This window comes from Copadichromis virginalis, linkage group LG5 (assembly GCF_057382275.1).
Source record: "Copadichromis virginalis isolate Kocher_CV1m ecotype Utaka linkage group LG5, C_Virginalis_male_GT1.1, whole genome shotgun sequence".
Taxonomy (NCBI): Eukaryota; Metazoa; Chordata; class Actinopteri; order Cichliformes; family Cichlidae; genus Copadichromis; species Copadichromis virginalis.
This window is the reverse complement of record NC_140622.1, coordinates 17,415,590-17,436,782: the sequence shown is the minus strand read 5'-3', so window position 1 is coordinate 17,436,782 and position 21,193 is coordinate 17,415,590. Positions and strand designations below refer to the sequence as shown.

The following is a 21,193-nucleotide window of genomic DNA, read 5'->3' as shown; positions in this document are numbered from 1 at the left end:
GGACAAATTGATTTTTATGTCACTGAGTCAAATACGTTTTTGCTCCCCTACAATCCAACGAGAATTCTGGGTCCAACAGACTGGATGTGTGTCCATGGTACTGCCAAGGCAGCAAAGGACTGACTAAAGAAGAAGCACATTAAGGCCATAGAGTGGTCTAGCCAGTGCAGACCTCAGTCCAGTAGGAAATCTGTGGAGTGAGCTGAAGCTTTAGAGTTGCCAAGCAACTCTAAACAACCTAAAGGATCTTTCTGTAAGGAGGAGTGGGCCAAAAATCCCTCCTGAGATGTTTGCAAACCTGGTGACCAACTAAAGATCTTACAGCTGACTAGCATGGAATCTGAGTGGAGGACAAAAGAAATCCATAATGTCACAACAAACCTCATTCCATATAAATTACACAGTGAACACATGACGAGTTATGGCACAAAAGTCTTGTTAACAGTGTGTGTTTGATCACATCAATACAAACATCCCTCAGCGTCTCCTGAGACGTTATTCTACGTCCAGTCAGCTACTGAGATGGGTCGATCAAAATGTCAGAGGGAAACGGGAGCGAGCTGGTGCAGAGACACGGAGGCCACTGAGTCAGCGAGTGTCTCGGCTCAGTTCCTCAGAGAGGAGCAGTCGGTCTCGGCTGCGGTGCTGCATGAATGGTCAGACTGATCTTTGAGGCGGCGATGTATCAAACAAATGTCAGAGCACTGCCCAAAGCTGTCCAAACCAACAAGATTTCCCCTTCATCTCCACCATTCCTTCACATGCTTCAAACGGCACAAAGTCTAAAGGGACACCATATGTAAAGTGAACAAGCTTCACAAGCAATTACCATCAAAAACGTAACTCTGAATAGGAAAAAAGCTAATGTTTACTACTTTGATTTAATCCTGTTTTCCTAAAACCAAATAGATAAAAAAAACAACTGTTTTATTCAATTCATCTAAATGTCACCTGAGTGGATGGTTACATGCACTGTGCCGTCTTCATGTGCTGTTTGCAATCTAATCTGAACATGGTGGTCTCAAACCCCGCAGTGCTGACATTTTTTGCTGCAACAATGTTGTCACAGAGACAATAGTCTACCTGGGGAGAGAAGGAGACACAATTCAAAGAGGTTCAGCCTCACTGCCATAAAAAGTTAATCAGTGAAATGCAGCAAATGTCATTTATGGAATTGAGCTGTGCACATCTCCAAAATATTCATCAGGGACCGCGAACAATAGCCCATCCTCCACATAGCATCATAACGATTTGACACACCATCACAGTCATAACATACAAAGAGCCAAATGATTTTCACAGCAGACGGGCTGTCTGGTTAATGGAGAGAAATCAAAGTGGAAGCTCTGGAGTTGGAAGGCGTCTTTAGCACAAACCAAACCAGACACAACAAACCATTTTTAAAAGAAACAGTTAAATGTTTATGAATATATTACTGTGAATAATTACTGTTAGATGACTTTATTATGTGTGTACATATAAATCTATAGTCAGGATAATATACAGTGGGGCAAAAAAGTATTTAGTCAGCCACCGATTGTGCAAGTTCCCCCACTTAAAATGATGACAGAGGTCAGTAATTTGCACCAGAGGTACACTTCAACTGTGAGAGACAGAATGTGAAAAAAAAATCCATGAACCCACATGGTAGGATTTGTAAAGAATTTATTCGTAAATCAGGGTGGAAAATAAGTATTTGGTCACCTCAAACAAGGAAAATCTCTGGCTCTCAAAGACCAGATTCCAATCTGATGATGCATCTACATGATGTCCTATCCAACTCAAGCTCCAGGTCCCATTGTTCATGCTCAGACAGGTCCAAGGTTGAGTTTACTTTGTAATGGGGCCCTATGCAATATTAGTTGGACAGGTTGAGAATTGTTTTGTTGTTATATGTCTAAAGGTCATCAAATGTTAATGTCAGCTCTGCTGGATGACTAACATTATCAAAACTGGAGTAAGTCAGCTAAAACATCAGTGCAATGGAACTGTTTGTCTTTGACCAAGTTTATTTACGAGAGAATATTACAACTATTACAAGTCTGCTGTAGTTTTAACTTGTGCCTACTGGAATTTGACTTTTCTTTTTTCATTCCCAGAGCATTCACTTCGGCGGACCAACGTGTCTTCTAATCGAACGCAGCAGTCTCCTGCCTGATTCCAAAGTGACTGAAGAGAGGTCGGATGAAGTGAGGGGTCAGCAGTGATCACTTTGGCTTCTTACAGCTGCTGAACTGTAAGCTCCTTCTTCTCAACTTTTCAGGCTGGAGAGACGCGAGGAGAGAAAACTCGCGAAAGACATCAGTGCAGGAGATGTCACCTGAAACAGTGGACACTGAAGTCAAGGATTTGTCCCACTGCAGGGCACCATGGAGAATTACCAACCTTCTTTTAGAATATGCGATACACTACTGTGAAAAAACTCTTGAGACACCACTCATTTCTTTTTCTTTTGGTAACACGAATCTATGCCTGATACTGTTTCATTGTGAGTTTTTCTATCTAGCAATGCTTTGGAAGTGTGGTCGGGATCATTGTAATCATTAAAAATGAAGCTGTCATCATTATATGGTGGGTCAAAATCCAACCATGACAATGCTGTAGACACTCACTGACACCAACTAAAAATATAAAATTTGAATTCATTACTCCTTCAAAAATGTCGCCACTGATTTTTAGTCCAATTCTTGTATATTTGGCGTATGTCATTCTTCTTTAGCCGTTTCCCTTTCCTAAGAATCTAGCTACCCTTGCACTGAGACAATTTCTGTGAGGCTTCAGTCAACAGTAGAGGGATCAAATGAAGGGTCAGGTGCATATCTCAGAGCCTGTGCCAGGTCTATGCTGTATTTCTAACCTGTTTCTTAAGCACATGACTTTCAGATCCTGTTCATCTGTTTTTTTCAAATCCTTTCTTGTCCCCTTTCCTCAACATTTTAAGCGCATGCTGAAAGCCACGTGGACATATGTTAAGTTTTCAGCTAATATTTAGGAATCAACTCATTGGTACAAAAATAATGTTTTATCTACAACAAATGCTGTTGACCATTTATCAGAAACACGGTGACTAAAAATAACATTTAAAACCAGTTGTTTGGCAAGTTGTTTGTTAAGACGAGCCTGGCACATCCCTGAAGTCAGAAGCATTTTTATACTTGAATGAATGGAAATTGTGAGGCACAAAGACTGGAGTAAAGTTCAGTGAAAAAGCAGCTGATAAACTTTGAACTATTGACCACATTTTTTAAAATAACAAAAGTCTGGCTTATTAGAAGCAAATTAAGAAACAATTGGTGACTCAAGCCTTTTGTACAGTACTGTATATAAGCAAGATTATAAGGAAGAAAGATCAGATCAATGTTTGCTTTGCATACCCACGAAAGAGAAAAGTGCCCGCAGCCTCATATTTTTGCGTTGCTCCCAAGCCTCATGGGGCGTACAAGTAAAAAACCTTATTTCCTCTTAAATGGGATTCCTGGATACTTAATAGCAAGTGTGGAATTTAAAGGGAAGTAGTGGTGAGCATCCTGTTCATTCATTTTTTTTTAACTTACCAACTCTCATTGAATTCAGTCAAAATTACAGTTTAACTGTATAAATACTGTATTGTAGCCATCTTGGCACATCCTCCTTAAGGCAATGTTCCTGTGCCTCATTTATAAGAAAGGGAAAAGACTGGCAGCATTATCACAGCAAATGTTTTCCAAGCTTATCCATAAAAATAGGAGGGGGGAGGGCCACAGAGCAAGAACCTCAAGTTAAAGCGCAACCACCAGAGCAGGAAAAATCATAGTATCACGCTAGTGTGCCACAGCAAGACAGCCCAGGATGCTTCACTCACTCTATCCCGAACATCCTTAGGTTTTACTCTCCTGCTGCTCGGGGTACGTCCTGTGGTAACAGAAGCAATGATATGTCAGTCAGTGGTTATTTCCTCAAGTGGACATGTGTCATTTGTCTTTAGTGTTAAATTAAAGGAATTAGAGAGGACATTTTATTCAGGGATGGTGTGACATATGCTTGTGAGAGCACATACATGTTTTACACACTGGAGACACTGAATTATTCAAGGCACGGTGTTGCTGCTGCGGGCAAGCAGATGAAGCACTGTTTTAATACCCATAAGACTCTGAATGCTTAAGTTATTCTTAAATAGTAGAGTCTGTGTACACCTCAGTGATATTTCACAACATGAGACTAATTGGTTTATTGCTTTGAATAAGCCAAGTGCTACCAAAAGTTTGTGAATCACCAAAGACACACCAGAGTATTCTGTAAAATAGCACTCTCCCAGCATCTGGCTATATCTATGGATTACAACCACTGCCGTAAATATTATTATTCAATAATTAGAGCAGCTATCATCTGGAAAAAGAATGCTGGGAGAATGTTAGACAGAAAAGATGAGAGAGGGAACAGCAATGAGAATAAGAAGCAGGCAGCTGGGTTAACAGATCCATTTCAGTTTCTCAGTTTTATTGTATGTATTTTGTTTTTCCCCTTAGTGCTTCTAAAGACATGGAAGGGAGTATTCCAAAGATATCCAAATGCCAGTAAACAGAAGAACCCCCGCAAGTAATTCAGAACCGTGTCACAGTTCTACCCGACCGGCTGTTTTTCAAAGACAATGAAAAAACAAACATTAAACAGAATCTGTGACCGAATGCCGAGAGGCAGGAAGTTAGCATTAAGTTAAAATATGCAAGTGTACTATATACAGCATGTTTGCGCCTTTAACCACTCTTAAGCCAATACTACACACAAATGGACACAACATTTAATACTTCCGCGAGGGCGACAGCTCTTAACAGTTTGGTCACAGTAGCTTCACATCACCCCCCGAGACTGGTTCTACTTGCAGTACATTGAACTATTGTATCTATCAGGTAAGTCACATCTTCTGAACATGTGAGCACCAACAGTGTTTCTACCACTCTCACAACTCAGAAAGGATGGTAAGAGTATCCTGTATATACCCAAAACAATTCTTCTTTTTTTCCTTTTTTTAACATGATGTTATACAACAGTGTCAGACACTTTCCCTTAAAAAAAAAAAAGTCTTTGGCAGAGGAAAATAAAAGCACAGTATAAAAAAATGAAAGAAATGAAAAGAAGAAAAGTCACCACAGATTCGTGTGTGGATGAAACAATGGCACAGAGGTGGAAAAAGGAAGAAACTTCTGACACCAGAGAGGTCATATCGGTACATGCTTTTTTTGACAGGACTGCACTGCACAAAGTGATCAAATTATAGAAAAAATATTCATCATGCTCAAGATGCAAAGGTCAAACTTCCCAAAAATCTAGCAAAGCATACAGAGGATATTCTTAGCATTGACGTAGATATGCTAGTCCTGTCACGACACGAGTTTTTAAAAGATTAAATATACTCCATAATTTCAACATAACACGAATACTTTCCTGTAATATTACCATTGCCAGGAAGCTGAAGAGCTTTTTAGTTTCATGTTCTATAAATGGAAGTGAATAACATGATGCAATTTTACATTTCTGCATGTTCTCACTGCTCTGAACTATTGGCAGTTATTGCTCAAATAATGAGTCACTGTCAATTCAGAATTTCCTCAGAGAAATCAGAAGTTCCATTGATGTGTTTGCATAACCTAATGAGAAGTGGCACGTTTTACTGCCAAGACAAAAGTACTCTGTAATCTAAGGCCATTTGAAAGTTTTCTGACTGCTGTTAATGTAAAATATATCTAAAGACCTCCATCATAAATTCTGAATAAGGATTTCAGATTGAAATGACAATCATAATGCATTGCACTGGTCCTCTGGAAAGATAAATAAAAAAGACATCATTAAAATAGACAATAAATCGACAACAACTTGACTAGACAAGAACAATGTAAAAGCTAAATGATAATTCTGTATATGGGAAAAGTGCAGAGTCTTTTTTTCCTTTACATATTATTTAACTGTCTCTCAGTATTCTTTAACACATGCACTCTCCTGTTCACTCACTCACTCATGACGACACAAAGTATCTTACAAAGCAGGCGAGGGTCTCTTCCCCACAAGCCCTTCAACATTTTTGTCACAGTTTCACTTCTTCCTTCCCGACCCCCCTTTTTATACACAGTAAAACTATCCTGCCCACCTCTACTGCAGCTTGTCAGTTACTCTTTTTCTTTTAAGTTACTGGAACAAATACCATATTGTTTTACCTCATGCCACAGTACACAGTTTCTAAACTTCTAAATATGCATATTTACATCTCTGATGAAGGAGAGATGGGTACATTGGATGTCACACAGATGGTCTGGATAGATATAAAGTGTACAGGATTAATGCAGCGAGATTCTTCTGAGGTAAGAGCTGTTAGGCAACAAAAATAAAAACACCCACACCCTCATACAGGAGGTCACACCATGTAATGAAGTTAGAGCATAACCCTGTTAGCGAAACACCAAGAAAGCTGATGTCATTTTACTGGCTGTGTTGTGTAGCTAGGATTGGTAGTGCCAAGTAATGGTAAGCAGAAACATAGTGGCGAAGCAGGAAGATGGTGAAGGTGACTGGATAGTCAGTAGAGTTAGAAAGGTCCATCACGGGGATGCTCCCTATGACTCGAAGCATCCAATAGTCACTCTGTATTCAGACACCCAGCTTATCAGAAGTTGCCTGCAGGCTTAGATCTAGGGGAAGTAACAGACTTGTGATCAGGGTGTAGGGGCAGCTTTTACATGAATATGTTATTTTCTCAGTCAGGAGGAAGATTTATAAATAGAGCACAGGCTTTGCTCCACGGTACAGAAGTGACCACTAGCATTCGTCTATGTTGAGACAGATGAATTCCTGGATGCACTTCCTATACTGCTGCTCAGTGGGACTGCTTGTGGGGTATTGACCTGGTTGACCCAGCGGAGCCGCCTCTGCCGCTCGCATCTCTTCATTCATCCGAGCTAGACGCAACCTGGAGGACAGGAGTGGGAAGGAGCGAGGCAGGACAAAGGGAGATGATAGAAGGTGAGAAAATAATGTAAGGGTGAGAGGAGGGAGGAAGGTAAGAAAAGAACTGTTATGACTTTGCCACCAATGATGGATACACAAGCTTTCATAATAACATTATAAAGATTTAAACTATTTTTTAACTGTTTATCCGCAGTGCTTACAAGTGGAATAACAATCTGGTGCAAGTAATTCTTTTAGTCACATGGATTAAAGCATGGATCAATACCACAAAAGACAAACATATGGTCCACAGAGAGAAAAAATTCAGCTGACTGCATTTAAATTGTTAAAGTTTTGCCAGGTTAGTTGCTTGTTCAGCAAAACCATGAAGTAATACATGTTCTTCCAGATCAGCTACTATTACACAGAGTGTCTTACAGGGTGACGATGTCTGCATTGGCAGCCTGGACAGCGATGCTTAAAGGATCATGGCCCTGTTCATCCACCTCTGTTTGTGATGCTCCTCTTTTCAGGAACAGACACACCTGGCTGTACAAACAAAGATGGGAAGACAAAAAAAATTTCTTTACCCTACAGGGTCCCAGTTTTGCTCACTGGTTGACCACATGCTATAAGGCTAAAGTGTAGCAGCCTGGGTCCCAGTCTCACTTGTGGGCATTTGCTGCGCCCCATTCCCTCGTTTCCTGTCTGATTCTTATATAAGACATCACCAAAGGCTCTGAATGGTATCATAAAGTGGATATCCCCATTATGATCATGTCAAGCACATCATGTTAGGAATATCTCCACCTATTTGCTGTTCAAAACATCTGTTTATTAAGGGTAACCAATGACAAGAAGCTTGGCTTAAAAGAAGAGAAGCTATAACAGCTTGTTTCAGGCAGTACAATAAAGAAGGATTGTTTTTAATGCCACCCTAGCAGAGTCAAAAAATAAAATATGGTCCACAATAGCAATAGTGACATGGCAGATTTTGTGGAATGCACACATGATGACTTACTGATGTGGTATTCACTGATGCCTTTTAGTTTATCTCTGTGCTCCATACTTTAGTCTGAACGTATAGCTCCAGTTTAAGCAGTTTCAAATGTGAATACTTCAAATACTTTAAAGCAATGAGTTACTCGTGATGGCAAGTATCACGTGGGATTATACTGCATACCAGAGGAAGACTTTTGTGTGCGTTTTTTTTTTTTAACAGTGACACTTCCTGTAGTTTTTCCTGGTTAAAACAACATAGAGTGTCAAAGAATAATATGATTATCAAAACTGGTTAGGCAGTTTTGTTATAGGGAAAGATTACTTCATGCATTCCTTAACATTCAAAACAAAAGGTATTCACTGCTGTTGGTACATTAATATTAGGTGTACCAACAATGGTTTACACATTCGCCTGGCAAGAGAAAAGGCGGTTCAATTCTAGCTGGAGACATAAATCCCCTTTGGGACTACGTCTGGCGCAAAACTCAAACACAGGGAGCCACCTGCTGTGGTAACCACTTTGTGGGAAGGGAGCAGCTGAAAGTAGCTTTTACCTAATAATTTCCACATTTCATGACATTATACACAGGCTAGAACACAATGATTATCAGACACAGCTTATTACTTCCATGTCTCTCTTACCCAGTGTGCCCCAGGTCGGTTGCATGGTGCAGTGGGCCTCTGCCTCTCATGTCCCTCTGGTTCACATCGGCCCCATTCTGTAGCAAGAACTCACAAGCTATCAAGGAGCCCTAACAAAGAGACAGATGGAGAATTTCAAGTCTACAGTGTTCATAATGGCAGACGATGCATTTACGTGGAGAGTCTTTCTTGTTTTTAATCGTTTATGACTGCAGATGTTTTTTTAATGTAGACAGTCCAGATAAAAAAGATTTTCTTTATCCCAACAGAGAAATTATTGTGTTACAGCAGCAGGATAAAAAAATTACAATAAAAGCACAATCTATAATAAATACACAACATAGTAAAAGTGCCACTGCCGCATAGTGAGGGTCTTATATTGTGAGATAGAAAGTTTGCACTATATACACACCCAACAGTGATAAAAAAAACAAAAAAACAACACAAATAAAAAAGTGAAATAAAAATGAGGTTAATTTAAAGAAGGTCTTTTTTTTTTTTTTTTTTAAAGAGTGTAATGGAGCAGTATAAATTGCATTAATAAATAATATGGATATTTTAAACTCAAGAAACACCTTCAAGAAGGTATAATGCAGAAATATGTGTGCAGTATCTTGTGCCTGACAAACATGTTCACCTGTCAAGAAGAGTTATTGTACAGTTTCACTGAGAACGGTAGGAATGATTGCCTGAAAAGGCGCATATGAAGGGGTTGAATAAGTCTGAGGGAGAAGGAGCTGTGCTGCCTCTGTAGTGTGGAGGAGAGCTGATGACTCAAATGCCCTCCAGATTCTGGCCAATGATGTGAATTAACTCTCCACCCATGATGTTAATGGGCCTAATTACAATTTTTTTTCCCTCCGGAAGTCAAACACCATTTCTTTTGTCTTACTAACATTGAGAAGGAGGAGGTGATTTCCAACTACTGCAGTGTCAGAAAGCTTCTGCATGTGGCATGTTTCACTGTTGTACTAGAAACCTGCGGTGAACAAAGTAAACAGGAATGGAGACAGGACTGTCCCCTGTGATGCCTGAGTATTACAAACCACCACACCAGCTGTGCAAACTGAAGCCACTCTGACAGAACAGTAGAAGTGGTGACACCCATTCTGAGCAGCTTCTCACTTAGAAGTGGTTGGATGGTATTAAAGATGTGGAGGGAAAAAAAACAAATCCCCCAAACCCCACAATTCTCTCATAATGCCAATAGTACCATCCATACTATCCAGGTGGGAGAGACATGCAGCAGCATGTAGATATCCACCCTCAACAGAAACTGGCTTAAAAGGGTGGAGAGCATGTGTCACCTGCAAGCAAAGTCGGCAAGAACCAGTTTCTCCAGCACCTTCATGACATTTGACATCAAGGGCACTGGTCTGAAGTCACTTAACAATTAAACAGATAAACTTAATTTAATAAATGAAATTATTCATTTACATCCACATCACTTTATCCAAACCAAAACACCCACACATGTTTATTACAGAGCGTCTCACCCCTATCACAGCCTGAATGAGTGGCGTTTTTCCCTCCTCTTCCTCGCAAGCGGCGTGTACGTCAGCACCGTGTGCCAAAGCCTCCGCCATGAGCGGCAAGTTGTGGAGTCGGGAGGATCGGTATAGGAGCGCGCCAGGGTGGAGTTCTCTTGGGTCTTCAGGGTCTGAGGATACTTCCTGTTCAATTTCCACCTCACCACTGGAGGACTCCTCTGACTCCTCTTCTGTGTGTGAATAATTTAACATGAGAATGAGCGACAATATAAGTACATGTAACACGATTTAATTTAAATTGTAGCTACTTACACTGGTGGCACAGAGCCCACAAGCACACGTACCTTCCTCTGTTACACTGTCCACCACTGAGCCAAAGGCCAGGACGTCTGTGCTCCCGTCAGTACTTCCTCCCAGGCCGCTGTCGCTACTGAGACCTGCAGGGCCAAGCATTGCCAAGCCACGGACACGTTAATCATTACTTGGCACAAACTGCATTACATAAAGACACGTTATCGGTTGGATTGCTCAGGAAATCACAAATATGTGGAAAACTGCTATAAGAACTTCAGTTTCTGAGTTATTTTGTTTCACTGTGGAGCCTTTACCTAAAATCTTCTCTAAAGTCTACAATAACAATGCACTGTATCAACACATTGTGTAGTGGACTTACTGCGAGGACCAGAGCCAGTGTCAAAGTAGGAAAATAATGAGTCCAACTCATCTGGACAGAACAGCGAGTCCCGGCGAAACTTTGCTGCAGCTGCTGCAGGAGAATAAAAGATCAGAACAAGAGCTCAGTCTGGGCTTCACAGTGTGTTTGGTTTTATCACCACATCACAAGTCCCCACACTGACCTGCTGAGAGGTTTGCCGGCGAGGCGCTGCCAGGTTCATATCGGTGATATTTCCTACGAGCCTTGTTGGGTGCCCGAACAGAGCTGTTGTGTCGCTGGCATTTCTTCACTGTCCAAGGGCGGGACTTCCTTTCACCTTGCACGAGCGCTTCGCTGCCACTCATCTTCTTCAGGAAGCGTTTCTCCACGTATTTAGATTTGATCCAGGCCTCTTTCTCCTGTCTGGAGGTAAATGATCATAAGAAAGAAGGTAAAAGGTATCTTTAGAGTCTTGGAAAAATTACTCTGCTGGATAGAAACTGACCTTGAACTGGAGGGGCCTGGTTTTTTTGCTCCGAGTTCTTCACAGGATCCCTCATAAATCTGGTTGATCACAGTATTCCCCAATTCACACATCAGCTAAATATAAGATGAGAGAACAAACATGAGAGAGACAACACGGAAAGTGAACATTTTTTTAAAAGGGCTAATTAAAATTGCATTAGCAATGAACTAAAGGAATAAGACGTGTAACTCTGCTGGGAGGAAAAAGCATGGCAGAGGGAAGATGAGCTGTAGGCAAAGCGTTAAGAAGGCGCACCTTAAGTAATTCTGGCTCCCACGAGTCTAACGTCAGTGAACGCACTTTAGAGAAATGGACCCCTAAACTCCTGAAAGAAACAAGAAAAAGAGACTTTAAAAAGAGTTTTTATCCAACTGGAAGAACTTAGCACAATCTTACTTTTGCTACTTTTATTTAAACTGCTTGGGGCGGCAGATGTCTGAAGCTATGCTCATAAGACCCTGGAGTAAAAACAGTATTGTCTTATTACTTAAAATATACACAAACGCGACAAATCCAGTATGAAAAACCATAGATTTGTGCTTTTTTTCTTATTAGTATTACATATACATTTATTTAATTTTAATTCTAGTGCAGCCAGCCTTTTTATGGATACAGTTTTGACTGATAAGGCTACAGTGGGGCAAAAAAGTATTTAGTCAGCCACCGATTGTGCAAGTTCCCCCACTTAAAATGATGACAGAGGTCAGTAATTTGCACCAGAGGTACACTTCAACTGTGAGAGACAGAATGTGGAAAAAAAAAAAAAATCCATGAATCCACATGGTAGGATTTGTAAAGAATTTATTCGTAAATCAGGGTGGAAAATAAGTATTTGGTCACCTCAAACAAGGAAAATCTCTGACTCTCACAGACCTGTAACGTCTTCTGTAAGAAGCTTTTCTGTCCCCCACTCGTTACCTGTATGAATGGCACCTGTTTGAACTCATCATCTGTATAAAAGACACCTGTCCACAGCCTCAAACAGTCAGACTCCAAACGCCGCCATGGCCAAGACCAAAGAGCTTTCAAAGGACACCAGGAAAAGTATTGTAGACCTGCACCAGACTGGGAAGAGTGAATCTACAATAGGCAAGCAGCTTGGTGTGAAAAAAATCAACTGTGGGAGCAATCATCAGAAAATGGAAGACATACAAGACCACTGATAATCTCCCTCGATCTGGGGCTCCACGCAAGATCTCATCCCGTGGGGTCAAAATGATCATGAGAACGGTGAGCAAAGATCCCAGAACCACACGGGGGGACCTGGTGAATGACCTGCAGAGAGCTGGGACCAAAGTAACAAAGGTCACCATCAGTAACACACTACAACGGCAGGGAATCAAATCCCGCAGTGCCAGACGTGTTCCGCTGCTGAAGCCAGTGCATGTCCAGGCCCGTCTGAAGTTTGCCAGAGAGCACATGGATGATACAGCAGAGGATTGGGAGAATGTCATGTGGTCAGATGAAACCAAAGTAGAACTTTTTGGTATAAACTCAACTCGTCGTGTTTGGAGGAAGAAGAATACTGAGTTGCATCCCAAGAACACCATACCTACTGTGAAGCATGGGGGTGGAAACATCATGCTATGGGGCTGTTTTTCTGCCAAGGGGACAGGACGACTGATCCGTGTTAAGGACAGAATGAATGGGGCCATGTATCGTGAGATTTTGAGCCAAAACCTCCTTCCATCAGTGAGAACTTTGAAGATGAAACGAGGCTGGGTCTTCCAACATGACAATGATCCAAAACACACCGCCCGGGCAACAAAGGAGTGGCTCCGTAAGAAGCATTTGAAAGTCCTGGAGTGGCCTAGCCAGTCTCCAGACCTCAACCCCATAGAAAATCTGTGGCGGGAGTTGAAAGTCCGTGTTGCTTGGTGACAGCCCCAAAACATCACTGCTCTCGAGAAGATCTGCATGGAGGAATGGGCCAAAATACCAGCTACTGTGTGTGCAAACCTGGTAAAGACCTATAGTAAACGTTTGACCTCTGTTATTGCCAACAAAGGTTATGTTACAAAGTATTGAGTTGTATTTTTGTTATTGACCAAATACTTATTTTCCACCCTGATTTACGAATAAATTCTTTACAAATCCTACCATGTGGATTCATGGATTTTTTTTTCACATTCTGTCTCTCACAGTTGAAGTGTACCTCTGGTGCAAATTACTGACCTCTGTCATCATTTTAGGTGGGGGAACTTGCACAATCGGTGGCTGACTAAATACTTTTTTGCCCCACTGTATTTAGTATAATTTGTTTATTAATGACAGTCTTCCTATTTGTTTTTTGACTAACTGCAGATGAAAATTAGGCATCAGATAAAACTGGTAAAAAGCATCTTTTTGTCCTATTAGATTAATGTTCTTGATAAATAAGCAAGAAAAAAAAATGAAAGAGACATTTTTTTAAATACTGATAGCTGCCAGTGCAACCCTCAGCCCCCTAAAACATGCACCTATTATACAAGTTTAAGCATCCTAGGTTACTTCCTTCTTGAATTATCACAGGTTATTCAGAAGAAAACACAGAGATTCTAACTTGTCCAAGATTTTTACTGGATACACTTATGGTATCAATTTGAAAACCCAAGGTCATGTCTTTCTTGAATTATTGTGTTCACAAAGTTTGGTGTCCAACCAACCAACCAACCAACCAACATACTTATATTTTATAATCATTAACTTTAGAGGTCCTGGTCAGTCTTTGTGTTAACAAACTACCTGTATATTCAGCTGTATTTACACATCTTGCGTATGGTGCCTATATGTACCGTCTCTCCTCTTTACAGGTGGGCCAATCTGCTGAGACTATGTACAAACATCATCATACCTACAATGACTATTCACATCTATTTTCATCTGTTTTGTTAAAAAGATTTATTAAAAATCCCATTTCTTTTGATTTTCCTGTATACTAGGTTCACTTCCTCGTCCCTGTGTGAATTTAGTGTTATGTTCCCTGTTTGCATTTTTTTCATCTATGATTGTTGCTCATACGCACTTAATGGTCAAGAAAATTTGGAATTTTGTTCAGGTCATCATTACATAGAGAATTAAGAATAAAAAAAAAGACTTAAATATCACAGACATGAACCTTAACATATATGACAAAGCTGGAGATGTTTGAGACGACCATCAAAAATGTCCCTTAAATGTTTCTTTGACAGGTTAAAGGCACATGTACTGGTCATACCAACATTAAGGTGTTTCCTGTAAACATCAACCTCGAGATTTACAGGTTAGTTTGCTTTTGTCTTTGAAACTGAACATGTTTCTATGCTTGCAAAGCAGACAAAAAATATATACATGTATCTATCATTATAACCAGTATATATCATTCTGTTCTTAACTGTTTATAACAAACCCCATTTTTGTGCCTGTCTCTCTACAGTGGTATAACATAGATATTGAGAATAGGTAGATAACTTAACCAAACGTGATCAAAGTGAGAAAGCGCCTCAGGCTAGTTACCACAAACATGTGATATTGACCTTTTGCTCTTCTCAGCGGGAAAGCTGATACATTTTTGTCTCTAAAAAGCTTAACTATGCCTTTAATCTCCACAGGCTACATGTTAGCAGTATCAAATTGCCAAAAGGCCACAGCCTAGATGAGGTCACCACCTTCACCTTTTTTGCATGCCAAACATACATGCCATTGGTGGATGACATGTGCTTTTAATTTTAAAGGGATACTTTTTTACCTCATGTCTTCTACCTTATCATGGAAAAACAAGCAACCAAAAAAAACCTAACTAAAACAACAACAACATGAGGCAAAAGATACACAGATCTATCTAATTTATCATTTGTAACAGCTCGATTACATCTGCCATAACCTCCTGTTAACAGCTATGTAAACTCAGCCACTGTGTGGATTTGTACCTTTTTACACCCAAATTAAAGGGAAAAGAGTAACAAAAGGAACCAGCGTACACCCATTAACCATAACATTAGAACTATATGTTTAATGTTATAAAGAGCTCCCTCTTAGCCTCAAAACATGGACTCCACAAGACCTCAGAAAAAAAGTGAGTAGCAGATCCTTGGAAGTATTTCAGGCTGTGAGGTGGACCCTCCATGGATCAGACTTGCTTTTCCAGGACACTCCACAGATGTTTGGTTAGATTGGGGAACTGGGAGGCTGTAGCTTGATCTCCATCATGTTCCTCAAACCATCTGCAGGGTTTGTTATCTTGTTGAAAGAGGAGATAGCCATGAAAGACTGCCTCTTAAAACAAGGGGTGCATCTGGTCTGCAATAATGTTTAGGTAGGTGGTACACATTAGCAACCATGTGAATCCCAACTTTTCCCAGAACAACACTGACCAAAGCAAATACTGGTTTCCTGGTTTTCTGTGGTGACAAATTAAACTTTTAACCTAAAACTTTTCAATTAGTGGCCTTAATTAAGGCTTGTTTCACTTCAGTGACCTTCTTATTCTTATGAGATTCCCATATGCAACGAGTCGGGTGATAGGTGGACACAACTGGGGACTGAAGCGCATATTAGAAAATAACTGTTTTGCCAAATAATTATATCAAGACTCAATTTCCTGGCTGACAACAGGAAATTATGAGGGCTGAGTCTGAGCATGCCAGATGCTTATATTTTTACAACATCAACACACAGGATTTCAATGCAGCTGGCTCTTATCTTAATGAAACAGACCTTAAGCAAAATTACTTTTACCGTGCTACACTGACTGTGGCATGGATGAAATGCATTCAACAAATGTATAAATTTAAATGGCTGCACAAAGCTGCACACGGCAGAAATCTCTCTAATCTAGAATCTAAAATTCTTTAATCTAAGCACCTCCAAACAGATGTGTGACTCTTTCCTGACTTGTGACTTCACACAGGATCCAAACTACACTCTCGCAGGTGAAGTCTGTACAGCCCCCAGCATCACCCCATCTGGCTGCCTTTGTTAATTTTTTGCTTTTTAGGCAGTTGGGCTACAAGAGCGATCTCTTCAGCCGCAGTTGCTTAAAGTCCTCTTTGCTTTAGGAAGTTATAGCATCCAAAAGGCTCCGGTGTGAGATAGCATAAGGAGATGTAGGTGATAATCCAGAGGGAAGAAATGCTAACCCTTTTTAGCTTGTAAATTATTTTTGTAGAACAACAAAATTCTACCCCACTTTTTGGGAGGTTGGGAAAATAATGTACATTATCATATTTTTAAATATAGTTATTTGAATTTAAGCATGTACACAAATTTTTATCAGTCCTCAGAAGGTGGCACTGTGTCCCATGTGGATTTGGTCCCTGAAAGGTTTACTCCAGCCCAGGTTAAAGTAGTAGTAGAACTAGAACTACTATGTTTGGTTAAAAAAAAGATCATCTCAAAAATATTTGTGGGAGAAAACGACTGTTGTTTTTTATGCATATTTCTTTTACGGCCAAACATTTCCCAGATGCCTCAGACCGTTAGGGCTTTAAATGTCATGGCTCAACAGGAAAAAAATAAGTAAATAAATAAATAAATAAATAAGTAATGAATAAGTAAATGTAGGCAAAAGAGAAAATAGTTACTGACGGGCAAAGAGGGCTGAAAAAGAATTTTCCTAATAAGGACAAACTGCAACTTTAAATGAGGCTGAAGCGTTTGTTTGGATGGCAGTTTGCAATTTACTATTTCTGTCCTGAGCTCAGGATGAAGAACTTCTTTGTTGAAACCGAGCGGCCACGTATTTTGGGAGATATGTAAATGACAAGCTTAAGTCAGGGTTGAGTGGGTGTCCAGTCTGACTTGTTAATGACCTCTGTGGGCCATGACGCCAATGCACTGGATCACTGGTCTGTGAAAAGGTGATGTTCAATCCCCTCTAAATCTGTTTCATGTGTCCAGTGAATACATCTGTTCATTAACTTTGTTACAAATACCACTGAAATGTATCCAAGAGACTTCTGACTAACTTTTAAAATTATGATGTTTTTTTTTTAACAATTTAAATTTCTTCTTACAAGCTGCTTTGTCTTTGTTACTGTTTGTTACTTTTGCCTAAGTTATAACAATTTGATATTCCACTTGTAATGTCCTGATGAGTTATCTTCTAATCTCTCTATATGTTTATTTCAGAGATGCACTAATTGTTTGTATTATTTCCATTAGAAATTCTGGTTAGAAGCTGACCTTTTGTTTCTTCTTTTTGCATAGAATAGAGAAACAAATATTTCTTGGGCACCAAGTGCCAGCCTGCACCCTCACCTGTCAGCTCCTCTCCTGGTGTGAATGAGGTGCCTTTGGGAGTCTGTCTCGTCTTCCTTGCTTTTCTCCCAGAGCACAGTGCATCTTTGCTGACCTGTCCATCATCTGAACCATCTCAGCCTCACAGAGCCATGTAAACAACAAGCAAGCAAACAAGAGCAGGAGATACACCTCTGATGTAGGACGTGGGATACATAATAATCAGACTCTCGTACACTAAGCAGGACCCGGAGGACTGACTGCAAGACTGCCATATTGTCCACACTGCATGTCTTTTACAGGAAGATTTCTCCCAGCAGTTAGGACTTAAAGCCACAACCATCAGTGTGATGAGAAAGAATGCTGCTAAGCCACAGCTTTCACAGGGTGCATACAAAGTATGTGGCCAGCTGTCACTGTTAGGACTGTCAGGCTGTTAGAAATGTGCTGTAACTGGGAGATGCCACAGATGTGGCTTACTGATGAAGTGCAAACCTTCTAATGACTTCATTTTAATAAAGCCAAACTCCCAAAACACATTCAGCTGATAGATAGCTGATAGCTCTCTCTCCCACTGAAGGAGGGCTATATCTGTATGTTTGGTTCCTGTTTTATTGAGTGGGAACAGTCTAATTTTGTCATGATCCTGAGTCTCTGACCCACAGTTTCTGTTAAACTCTAAATTCTGAGTGATCATTAACTGTTCTCTATTTTGATCAGAATCTGAGGTTTGATGTTTTGAGTCTTTGGTTTAGAGATTCTGGGTGTCGAGGTTAGTTTTAGTCCTTTTACTTATAAATAACACTTTGTAATACGGCCCATTACAAAGGGCATAATTCTCCTTTAATTAATTGGATTTTCAGTGTTTATTATTTGATTTCACAACGTAATTATATTTTGATACAAATATTTAAGAGTAGCTAGAGCAGAATAGCAGATTAACAAGTCAGGTTTTTGCAGTAAGACTATAAATTTTTAATACCATGTGAAATTCCTGTTAATTTAACAAACAGTATTCCCCCAACTTACATTATTGGTACGATGTACTTTTCAGAGTGTGGGCCGTATTATGAAGTGGCTTGACTTAGTCTAACTTTTCACAGGAATTTTACAAGCAAGGAGAACCTAAAAAGGACAGTTAAATAACAGGAAATCGATCTATCACATCAGCATAATAGTCAACATGACTGTTAAATAAAGATGTAAAAAAAAAAAAAAGATATGTAAAAATACGATGTAATATGAGGAAATATTGTTTTTCTGTAAAATTACCAGGTAATTACATGCTACTTAAAAGTAGCAATGTACAACTTAAAATAACTTACAGTAGAATTCCTGTTTTGTTCCTTGTAAAAACCTGACTTGTTACCTCCTTATTCGTGTGCTCAAGTATTTGTATCCAAATATATAAACATTGTAATTTCAAATAAAATGTATCCACATATAAATTCAGTTTATGTGTGTGAGCTCGTATCTTACTTTGCATTATTCTGATACTATGTTGAGTTCATCAAACTGTCGGTGTGTGAAAATTAAGTTAGACAAAAAAAAACAGTTGAAATTGAGCTATAAAACATTAGCTTGACAAAGTAACAGTAATTACCATCTCTCTGTTGAATAAATATTTGTGTAAAAATTTCTACACTATTATATTCAGATGGATAGAAATACAGTAAAACAGGTATAATAATGAACAACCCACTACAAGTGATGTTAGCCCTGTGATAGTCCTTTTACCCAGTGATTACTGGGATAGAAGCCAGCCCATCCCAACTGGATAGGCTTTTAAGAAAATGGATATATGGACATTAAAGCCCATTTAAAAAGTCAGATTTTACACACTATATGCATCTGTATACAGGGCTGTATCATGCATGTTTATTTTTAGGTATCATTGGTTCTGTGGCTTCTGTATTTTTGTATCACTACTCCACTGTTGCAGTCCAACTCCATGTCCTCGTGACATTTGCTGACAGGAAAGCTGACGAGATGCTTTGTCACAAGGCTTTGATCAGACCTGGGGGGAGGCAACGAAGAGAATCTCAATGTAGACGACATACAGGGAAACATGTATTTGACAGCTTTCTTTTAATTTAGGGAATCAATATGTAGCTTTTGTCTCTAGCCAGCTACCTTTACCCCACACACTCTGCTCTCCTCTCCAGTCCTCTCAGTACATCTGTGGGATCTCAGAGAAACTACTCTGGGTGTGATTAACTGTGATGAGCTGGTGAATTACCCAACATGCCTCTCTGTCCCAATTAGGAGAGAAATAATAACAGTGCTATAACAATGCTGGTTTTGATGATGCCTATTATATCATCTGCTTTTGGCTCGCTGGGAAGGAAACTCGGCCCAGCCAATCAATTGGCTCAGCTGGGCTTTATAAGAGGTTTCTGACATCAGCCTGTCTGCTTCTTGTTTGTAGTTGTAGCATGAGATTTGCTCCTGTGCTGTGTCCTGGAAAATTAAAAGGACTCAGCATCTGCTCCTGGTCAATAGGAAAGCTGTGATTTTTATAACTTCTTCGTGCAATTAGGGCCTGGGGGTGAGGATAATGTTTGCACTGTAGTAGGATTTATTTTCCATGACTGCTTTCTGGGGCTGTTTCACTGAACTGGTGCTGATGGGGAAGAGCAAACAAAATAAAAAAAAACTGCGATGCAAAGTATTTGATCGGGTTTCTTGTTTCGGCCATTTAACTTGTTTTGTTTCTTTAGTCTATTTAATGACACAGATCTGCATTTTTTTAAATTTAATTTTCATTTTTGGCATGACTACAACAGGCTTAATATCATACCAGGTGCTAAAAGTGAGAATATTTGACTTAGTGATTTCCTTTTTTGCACACATAATCCTTTTTTGTTGCTACTGTTGGATAAATTGGTAAGAATTGCCAACAACAATGAAAGCCATATTTTGTTCAACATGATAATGATAGCCGTATCGCTCCATCTGTCAGAACACATATGCTGTAGTCTCTTTCCACATCATGTTCTCTTTGTTTCTCTCCTCTGATCTGAAAGCAAGGAGCCTCTATCGTCAGCTGACTGAGCTATTTGTTAATTCTTCGATAACATCTTGACCTTTGAGCCACGTTTAGAGAGAGAACACGGACCAGTTTGTTTGTTTTCGACTCCACAGTTCGTTTATCATTATCGATGCCACTCAATAGCCTCTGCCCACATCACAGACAAGCATCCTCAGGATTTCATCACTCAGCGATCCCACGGCCTCCCTTAATGAACAGCAACAAATGACTTGTCAGAGCCTCACAGCTCTCAAAAGAGCCTGATTGGCTGATAATACAAAACATCAACATCAACCTCAACAGCCATTTAAAATAGTCATATTCTTCCCTCCCTTGTTTCTTCTTAGAAAAAGAACCCCTGAGAGAATGAGATTATGTATTACATTCCATTAAGAGATATGAGGTTTAAGGGTACATTCGTATCCCTTTACCATCTCTCACACACCCACACGGTGACCCATCTGTCTGTGATTTTACCTTGGCACTCTTCATCTGTCATTCTGATGAGTCTCCAGGGAAATGAGTTGCCGGCATTAAAGGATGTTGGGCATTAGTGTTAAGATGCAAATGCATTTATGTTCTGATTGATTTGGTCTAATTTCTTCATCGAGCTCTTCAAAGTCTGGATCGCCACACTAACCACAAGGTTTTGTAGTCTCAGGCTTCTCAGTAAGATCAAGTGCAGACATTTAAATTAAAATGCTTGCTCCATTAAAAATGAGACCATTTACACACTG

General features: G+C 39.9%; 1 protein-coding gene across 1 annotated transcript; it reads right to left on the bottom strand.

Annotated features, from left to right (window-relative positions):
* Positions 1-1,742: 1,742 nt before the first annotated feature.
* Positions 1,743-11,569, bottom strand: LOC146709257 (arf-GAP with coiled-coil, ANK repeat and PH domain-containing protein 3-like). The gene is made up of 11 exons (XM_085456285.1): positions 11,486-11,569; positions 11,210-11,304; positions 10,907-11,127; positions 10,723-10,815; positions 10,394-10,486; positions 10,056-10,279; positions 8,560-8,669; positions 7,354-7,464; positions 6,873-6,937; positions 3,842-3,891; positions 1,743-2,320 (listed from the first exon to the last, which is right to left on the bottom strand). The coding sequence occupies exons 2-11, from the start codon at positions 11,299-11,301 to the stop codon at positions 2,252-2,254; spliced, it is 1,128 nt and encodes a 375-aa protein (XP_085312411.1). The 5' UTR covers positions 11,302-11,304; positions 11,486-11,569; the 3' UTR covers positions 1,743-2,251.
* Positions 11,570-21,193: the final 9,624 nt, after the last annotated feature.

Bases quoted from the DNA above. Each gene is read 5' to 3' on its own strand.
- LOC146709257 (XM_085456285.1), bottom strand. From the start codon at position 11,301: ATGTGTGAATTGGGGAATACTGTGATCAACCAGATTTATGAGGGATCC. The intron at 10,816-10,906 runs GTCAGTGTGGGG...ATTCTCCTGCAG, and splicing joins GCCGGCAAACCTCTCAGCAG to CAGCTGCAGCAAAGTTTCGC. The intron at 10,280-10,393 runs GTACGTGTGCTT...ATTCACACACAG, and splicing joins GGACAGTGTAACAGAGGAAG to AAGAGGAGTCAGAGGAGTCC.